General features: G+C 41.6%; 1 protein-coding gene across 5 annotated transcripts in view; it reads right to left on the minus strand.

Annotated features, from left to right (window-relative positions):
* The window catches only part of RGS7 (regulator of G protein signaling 7), a 212,212-nt gene extending 205,172 nt beyond the window's left edge, over positions 1 to 7,040 (minus strand). For 4 of the 5 annotated variants that reach the window (XM_030447138.1, XM_030447141.1, XM_030447140.1 and 1 more), the window contains exon 1: positions 6,948 to 7,025. In XM_030447138.1, coding sequence (XP_030302998.1) covers positions 6,948 to 7,025 — 78 coding nt within the window. Of the gene's footprint in view, positions 1 to 6,947 lie in introns of all 5 variants that reach the window. The other variant, XM_008493995.2, reaches the window with a different exon arrangement.
* Positions 7,041 to 9,477: the final 2,437 nt, after the last annotated feature.

Here is a 9,477-nt window from a genome sequence, read left to right on the forward strand (position 1 = left end):
CATCTGACAAAGGAAGCTTTTAAAGAGATATGCACACAAGCATAAAACAGGACCCAAATTTTAATAGGCTACATAGTCTAAATGCCAGCCCACCATCCCTGCCAGTTTAGTCTGTATGTTATCTACAAAAACCTTCACTGACAGTACCAGTGACTTTATGAGATGCTCCTACAGCTCTGTTTCTTGGCCAGCCCACTCTTCTGCAGTAATTCCAGGCATTTCTCAGCCATCAGATGAAGCTACAGTTCCTGACTCTGCTTCTTAGACAGTTTAGCTCCAAGGCCTAATGATCCCTGTGGCTTCCCAGAAAACCTCATTCCCACTAAATCTAGACCAGTTACTCTTCCATTCAACACCCACTTTAATAACTAGGCTCACCCTTTTTTCTCCAGCTTTTTTGTATAGCTGGTGGCAATCAAGACCAAAACCAAAATTCTCATCTGATCCCTTTGCCATGGAAAATTGTGTGGGTACTTTTCTTCACTACACCATCATCTCAGGGCTTCATTTTAAGATGTTTTTCTGATGTGGTCAATCTCCTTCTACTACTAATTCCATCCTCAAAGTTTTCTTCCCCTATACATTTTTGTAAAGCAGATGTTGCAATACAGACTTTCCTTGCCTTGATAGAAGTTGATAAAGGGGTGCTCCTAAGTTTTGACTCTTTCCCCCTACTACTCCATCTGTTGCCATTATAGAAACAATTAAAAAATAATTAAAAAAAGAGTAATAGAAGCCATTAAGCCATTCTAATCACTCCCTCTTCTGTAGAAAATAGTTTGTTCTATTTTACAAACAAAAAGATTTTTTTTCTCTGCTCTGATGTGTTACCATCATGCCTCAGTTTGCCTATTTTTAACACAAAGAATAATTATATGTATCTCTTTCGTAAAGCCTTATTTTTTAGAGATATAGTTGAAAAACAACTTTTAGTCATGCTCTATAATTATGGATCTGCAGTCTTTACCTTTCTCCAACCCTTTGTCTGTGGAGTTCTAAAATATATAAAAACAATTAAATATAATCTGCTAGTGATTTTATTCTGTTCTTTCTAGGCTTGACCTGGCATTTAGATTTGCAAATGGACTTCACAAGCTCAACTTCTTGTTTTTAGCAGCTTTTGCAGACTGATTTGAAGAAGCCAATATAGAAATTCCTATTAAAAAATTACAGCTATACTTCAATGGGTTTGTAATTACTGAGTTGGGAAAACAGCCACAATTTAACAAGTTGTATTTACATGCAAGAATTTTAATGTGGCCTCATTATAGTTCATACCAGCTTTGACAGGAATCTGTCAAATGCTATCATATGATAAAGGTTACTATAATAACTCCCAGTCCCCAAAGTATGTTGTAAGTAAAAGAAAACAAACCTCAAAACTGCAAAACAAACAATTTTTGACTCCATATTGCACGTCACTGTCAATAGCATCATTGTTTCCATAGCTACAAATGTAGACTGCTTCAAAGGAAAGAAGCAGAGAAACTGAAAATGACATAGCACAATCAAAACAGACACATACAGGTTTAGAGACAGCATATGTGGGATGGAGAAAGAAAGCAACGTGGTGGAAGAGAATTCTGGGGGGGTTTTGCATTTGACAGTAATGTCAGTGATCCCAGCACATCAAGCTCAGAGCAGGAAGCAGCAGTGAACCTCTCACTGCCAATTCACTTGATTCATTTCTACACCTAGTGGAAGGAAGAGAATGGAAAGGATGGGAAACATCAGCAGGAGTCAGCAAAGCAAATAAACAGGGCAGGTGCCCCTCTTGCAGCTCTAGCCACCTGCAGGCTCAGACATATTTAAATCTGCTTTCCTTGGCATTTTCAGTAGTTCTGCCCAGTTGTGAAGACAATCAAATCCTTTATACAGCTTTTATCACAAATGATAGCCAAATACACACACGTTATGCCTAATACTAACAATAACCATTCCAGGAGAGGATACAGCAAAGTGAATCACTGCACAGGAGGCAGACACAAAACACCATCCTGAGTGCATAGAGGGAAAGATGCAGGCTCACCACTGCCACATGAAGGGCAACAGCATCTAGCAACTGTTTTGTCCTTCAGTATTAAGTTCCAGCTCTGTAAATTTTACCAGTATAATAGCTTACTTCATTATCTATCAACTGCTCTGGAACTACAAAAACATCTTCATGACATCTGAACTGGATAGGGAGGTGAATTCTGTTCTTCTTGCAGCTGGAATTCCTGAGGTCCACAGAAGCAGACCCTTCTCCATCAATTCTCTAATGACTACCATTGAGTAAAATAAAGACCAGCATACAAGACCAGCAGCAGTGCTACTTTTCTTCTCAGAAGAAACTGCATAATGTAGAGGTATACTGTAATTTAATTTTTAAAAAAAACAACAAACAAAACAAAAAAAACCCAACAAAACCCACAAAGAAAATAAAGCCAAAAAACAACTCATCACTTATCTCTAGTACCTTAGAGTGCCCTGACATTTGTGATGCAGTAATAAAATCAGTGTTTTACAGGGGGAGCAAGATGCCTCCATAGGTTACGACGTCACTGTCAGAATTACACTAATTCTTCTTTTATCAAAGTGAGTGACAGCACTTAGAAAAATCCCAGTAACTCAGTTCCTTCATAGACTCACAGTCTCTAAGGAATAGTTACCTGTGATATCATTTTCTTCCAAAATTTTTTTAAGGAAGCAGCAATTAAGTCCCACAAGAACAGAACAGTATCTGCACACTACACTGGAAGTCATCTCTGGTACAAGCAGAGGAGAGGGGAATGGTGATCAGAAAGCTCTGATCACTATTTCCACAGATGTCACTGCGTGGCTATTGCCCCTTCCCAGCAACATTTGTTAAGTACCACTCTTTAGAGGCATAGTTTTTACTGAGAATATCAGATTACAGTAAACTAAGTCACAGTTTGAGACTACAAATTCAGTGCTTGCTATACACGAGTACTGGCATACATGACCTTCACATTTGTCACAAGAACAGAACAAACACCTCATTATCTTCATTACAGCGTTGAAAGCTCCACTGTTAATAATTCTAATCAGCTTGGGCAAAAGCTATTTTAACTCTCAGAGCAGTGAGGAAGGTAGAGAATCAAAGTCTCGGTCACAAGAATATTGCTGTTGAGAACAGGCTAATGATATTGCTACAAAATAAAGCTGTCCTCTCCCAGATGAAGCAAGTGCAGACAGTAATACAATAATCATTAAGCTTACAAATTAGAACTCCTAATCCTGGCAGCATATGTTTGACTAAAAAGTAAGCAAAGCACAGACCAGGAAGATAAACAAAGGTTTAGCTGGACTTCAGAAGTAGGTCTAAAATGATATTCCTCAGAGACCACTCTTATTCTTTGTGCCTTGTGTGAGATTTTGGTTCTTTTTTTAAAGGCAGGTTGGGCTCTAAGAGGCTGCACACCATGGGCATTTTATTACATCTCAAGTTTCTTCTTTACATAGTAGCTTGCAGCAGTAAGTTAGCACTGCTGAAAACTGAGATTTTCCTATAAGCAACTTGTGATGTTAAAATACTACAGATTCTGGTCTCTTTATCTCTTTTAATTGATGACTGGAGTGGAGGGTTGGAATGACTGTTGGGGAGGAGGTAAAAGCAGGGGTTTTACATTTTTCATGCTTGCCTCAGGCTACAAGCAGAAAAATTCAGCACTTTTTCTAAGGTATGTCAGTCCCAACAATGTGTTGTATGTCATTACATTATAATTAGGCTGATAGCCAGAAGAAGAAGAATGCAGCTGATAGTCTATTAAAATAAAAACCATTCCCCAAGGCATAAAAACACTGATACAGGCATCTTAAAAGGCAGTTTAAAAATGATACAGGAAACTATTTATTTGTGCTGCTGTCTTTTCCATCATAGATTCAAATAAGTAATTCTAAGTTAGATACAAATTGAGTATTATTCTATCCTGATTTTAAAAACTTTCAGACCTGAAAGCAAAATGCAAAGAATGCAAAGAAACCTTTTGTCTATGAATACAAGCTATTATAAGAATAACAGGCTACCAACATTTTATATTACTCTAGATTACAATTTGATAATCCATCTTTCTTCCAACCTTCAAATAACTAAGCACAAACCAAATGCATCTAAAAAAATTAGAAAACCATCCCTTTCTGTTAAGGGTTTGCAATTTAATTAGAGTGCAATAAAGATTCTACAATAAATCAAACCTTAAATATTGAATTTGTAAACAGACTTCATTTTGTAGAGAATTTTCTATAAAATGTTCATGACAACCAGGATCTAGGTTGTAATTCCATGTGGTTTAGACCAGATTAGATTATGTTTGAAAATTAGACAGACTAAAATTATCAGATTACAGGATCATGGTTTCTAGCCAAAATAATGGTCTTGTTAGCACAAACAAGATGTCCATCTGTTCCTTGCAGGTAACCATCACAAAATGTGCACTATCCCATGTGCTGATGTTGGAAAAACCACTGGAAGAAAGCACTTCCACATATGTGGATTTCAGCACTATTATTCAAAACACAAGACTTCAAATTCAGTTTTTCTGAAGCCAGCCAATAGTACAATTATGTTTGCTTTTAACAACTATTAATACTTTTCCAGCTGGTCAAAAGAAGAGACTTTCATGATGCTGGCAGACTTAGTTCTTTGTTCACTCTGCTCAGTGCTTTCATTCCCAGCACAATGACAGACAGAGAAGCACTGTGGGTCCAAATGCATTACAAGGAATCCTGCAACTCAGTTGTTGCTATAAAATAATTACATTCAAGGATGATATGTTCCAAGTGAAAAGATTTCCACCTAACTATCCTCCTCTTATATTCTAGACACAAGATTTGTAACACATTTAATTACAGCAATATCATTCTTCAGCAAAAGGCAGGTGACTTTTAAAAGTTCTGTTATTTTCTTGCCTATTCCTTGGACACTGCCAAAGAAGTACTACTTAGTTTTCTCCCTGTACTCTAACACCAGTTTGCCCAATCTTAAATGACCCTTTTGAGTCACTGTGCTACAAAAATCAGTTGACATGTAGAAAAATAAATGTGGCAAGTAATTCTGTAGAAGGTCACCATTCTTTGGAAATTCAATCAGTGTACCACTTGTACTTCAGCAACAGCAAGGGAGGGAGCATTGCTACAATACGAGGCACAAACTGATGTCACACCTTTACTGTTGATTGACAAAGAACTGAAAAAGTGTTTGATTATCTGAGTCAGAGAAGCACACACCTGAGGTTGTGTCCCCTATCCCCACTCCCCACTTTAAAAATCCCCTTGCACCATCAGGATTCTCATCACTTGCCTCAGCAGTTCCTTTTCTGTCTGGAAGCTGCTAAGAGGCAATGTTAAACTTTAGCATGAGATCCTACTAAATATAAAAGGTCACCAGCTTGATCAGTTCCTCAGACACTGTCACCATGGAAGAAGAGAAAGTTTCTCTGTGTTCCCCCTGCACGTACTCAATAAGCTAAGAAGCAACTATTTCTGTGTGGAAGTAGGAGACAAACGTGGAAAGATTCAGCTTGGAAAGATCAAAACCATAAAGCAGTCTGTATTCTTTCTACAAAGAAAACTACATGCTCTGTTAAATATTTTTTTTAATGTATACAGCAGATTTTCACATAGATATTCATGCATACAGTTGCATTTTGAAGCATACTTGTGGTGTTAGTGGCATCTTTTTCTAGATGTGCTTTCTTACATAGGTGGATAACTACAATTAAGCTCATAAATTTATTTCTTATGTAAAAAGTGCCTAATTTTTCAAAATAGTAAACAAGACCAACTAACTGAAGACAGCAAGAAATTTCAAAATAGGAAGAGGAACAAAAGCATGCATCTGACTTCAATTTGAGACCCTCTCAACTTCTGGGGAAAAAAACCCACTTACCAGGGTTAACAATTACACCTCAGTTCACTTCAAAGACTAAATTCAGTGTATCAGATGCTTTCCATTACAGTTAAATTGCAAAAAGTCAATGCCTCTAACAAAGTAAAAGTATTGATTTTTTCCACCTGATAAAAGCAACGACAAACAAGTTAGAAAGCACTATGTTATAGCAAAAACAAGGAGTTGCATAATCATGTATTTCAGTTTGTGACAGCATAGATATTTCTATTAATATTAGAATTTCTTATTCTTTCTGATAAATACAATTAGAGCTTATTAAAAAAAAAAAAATGTAAACACAAGGCAAAATCCCCAAGCATTTACTGTCACTTAAATGAATGCACAGTGGTTAAATAAGCCCCACTACTGGAGTTCAACATCTGTAAATTTGTACATTGATGCTATTAGAACAACTACATTAGAAATCATTCCCAGAGTGAATCCCTGGAGTGTATGTTTGTTTTTTTTTTTAATTGTGGTGACTGCAGATATGAAAGATTTTAATTGTTTTTTCCACTCATATGAAAAAAAGTTAATGTTTCTGACTTCTCTGCACACTGAAAATCTTTGCCCAGAGACATGAATACAAAATATTGTATTGCAGTTAACATTTAGCTTTAAATATATTAATTTATTTTTAAAATAGATTTTACAAGTGAACACCTGAACCCAAAACATGTTCCTGTTTCTGGCATATATCGTATGTGTCAATGCAAAAAGTGAATGAAATACATCCAGTATTTCAAACTGAAAACCATTTTAGAACATGATGCAAAGTTGGCAGATGTCTCTGTTACCATTTAAAACAACAGACCCAGCCATTTCTCAAAACAGGAGTTACTAGTTTTACCTACTTTGTACATGCCATTGAAACTGCACCAGGCAGCAAAAATGTCAACAGACACCAAACATTCTAAATTAGTAACAGTGTTCATTTTCTGAAATCAGACTGCAAAGCACAGCAGCATGAAGTTGTGGAGAAACAATAAAATTAAATGTCCTCACTTGCTAGGCAGAAGAACCCAGGATTTAGCTTCTAAAACCCACAAAGCCTTACCTTTCTGTACACCAGCATGTTTGGGGATTCATCAGCCACCCCGTTGCTGCTTTGCCCATAATTATTTCCTTGTGCCATGTCCTACAGATCTGATCCGCTGGTGAACGTTGCACTGTGAAAGGTAAAAGTGGTTTCAGTGAGACATCGCCTCGGGTCTCCCTTTCCTGGTGATTAATGACCTGACTGTACCCACACGTTATCAGAATCAATGTCATGCTCGTACTCCAACAGATATTTACACTGGAGAAAGGCTGTTAGTTCACCAGCTACTGTCATTACTCTCTTTTGCCTGTAAATAACAAATGTAATATGTTAATCTCATTTAGACGTTAATGAATTGTCACTCGAAACAGCTCCCTGACATATCACTAAGCACCGTATCACACAGATGCCTCCTCACAAGACACAGGCTTCACCAAGGGATACTCCACACCTTCCTCACCACAGTTTGGGGAGGACTAATCCACCCACAACGAGGGACTCGATTCATCAGTGCCCTCTCCTCACGGCTCGGGCACGAGCAACTTTTACAAGCCTTAAGCACAGAAAACGCAAACCAGACGCTTCAAACTTCACCGGCACGCGTGTGCCCTCACACATAGGCTGAGGGAGAGAAGCTGGTGGCAGGGACGAAAGGAAAGAACAAGCCAGAAAGCCTTCCCGGTTGCTTTCATCTACTTTGATCCGTACTTCACTGCACAACACCCTCTCCGCCGCCAGCCCCGTCTCCTCCTCGCCCTCCCCCCGGTCACACGGGAGCCGCATTAAGCAAGGGCTCAGATCATGCCGTAGCTCCGGCTTTGCACGCAGGTGTAAGAACGTGCTCCATCTACAGACCACACCGGCGGTGCGGCGAGCCCGGAGGGCTGAGCTCTACACTCCCAACACTTCCCTCCAAAGCCCTCCCCTGCCCCCCGGACCTCTCGCCTGCCCGCTTCACCGCACCTCGTCCTCGGAGCCGGCTCGTCCTGACCCGCAGTGCCGGTCCGTACGGCGGCAAATGGTCGGGAGCACCGGCTGGCCCGGTACCGAGCCCGCTGCGCGCTGAGGCGCCCCGCGGGTACAGCACCGCGGACAGCGGCGGCGCCCGGGGCTGCTGAGGGCGGCGGCCCGGCCTGCCCACGGGGCGGGGGCGCGGAGCCGGAGCGCGGAAGGACGGGTCGCCCCGCCCGGTTCGGTTACCTCCTGGGCCAAGGTCACTGCGCGGTGGCCGTGGCTCCTCGCCTCCTCCTGCTGCTCCTGGCGAGCCCCGCGCGGTCGGTGTCACCTGGCAGCGGGCGGAGGGACGCGGAGATGGCTCATCACACACACACACACGCACACACACCACGCACTCACTGCGGGCGGAGGCGCTGCCGGTACCGGTGCCGCCGAGGCTGCGGCTCTCCCCGGCTCTGCCGAGCGGCGGCGGCTCAGCTCCCTCCCCGCAATGGAGCGGCCGTCACGTGGGGGACGGGCACGTCAAAGGTGCTGCTGCTGCTGCTCTGCCACACAGCAGCACCCACCCACCCCCCCCACCTCCACCCCCTCCCGCTCGGCGTTCTCGGTTCGTTCACCGAAAACAGCGGCCAAGAAACTGCAGCTGACAGCAGATCTGGCAGCAACCCCGGTAGATGAGATTAAGGCAGAACTAGAGGGCTGGGCAGGAAGGGAATGTGGACTAATGGGATAGGGAAGGAAGCGGGGGAGTTGCTGGTGAAAAAAAGAACACCGGTGGGGAAAGTGCATCGCCTTCTCCCTACCCCCTTACCGACAGCCACAGGGAGTCTGCCTGTGCCTCTCTGCCTGTGCCTTATTCTGGATGTTTTGGGTTTTTTCAGTGAGAACTAGGGAGAGATTGTGCCGTGCTGGCACTGCAGAGCTTTCTGAGCAGTGGAAGGGTGAGAGCAGAGAGTGAGTCTGTTCCAGCTGGATAGGAAGGAGCTCTGAGGACACCTCAGGACTGTTTTGCAATGTCCCAGGCAACAGCTTCATTCATGATGGCCTAAAGATGACCATGAATAAATTTGGTCACCGAGTTGACGTGTTACCTATACACATGAATGCTATGATTTTCCAAAAGGGTTGAAATGCCCAAATCTCAGCATCCACAAAACCCCAAAATACGAGACTAGTTAAGTTTTAAGATTCCCACTTGAAAGTGTCTTCTCTGGAAACACTAGCTCTTATTACAAAGATGATCTTGCAAAACAAGTCACCTGCTCCTGCAGGCTGTGTGCCAATAAATCACACAATTCAAGCACAGAGGTTTCCATACCTACTGTGCCATCTTCATAACTTTCTTACATCTTAGAGACTCAAAACAACACTATCCTGCTAGAAGCTTGCTAAACCAGCTACTGCAGCTACTTTTAACTACTTTCCAAACTTTGCAGAGTCTTTGTCAGAAAATGTGATGAATTAAACATGGCAACAATGGGGAGTCACAGTGACCACAACAAAATAAAAACCAAAGGATAAGGCTGGTCTGGACTTCTTGGAAGGTTAAAAGTAAGACGACGGTTTGATAATGGTACCAGAATGGCTACCA

This window comes from Calypte anna, chromosome 3, assembly GCF_003957555.1.
Source record: "Calypte anna isolate BGI_N300 chromosome 3, bCalAnn1_v1.p, whole genome shotgun sequence".
NCBI lineage: Eukaryota > Metazoa > Chordata > Aves > Apodiformes > Trochilidae > Calypte > Calypte anna.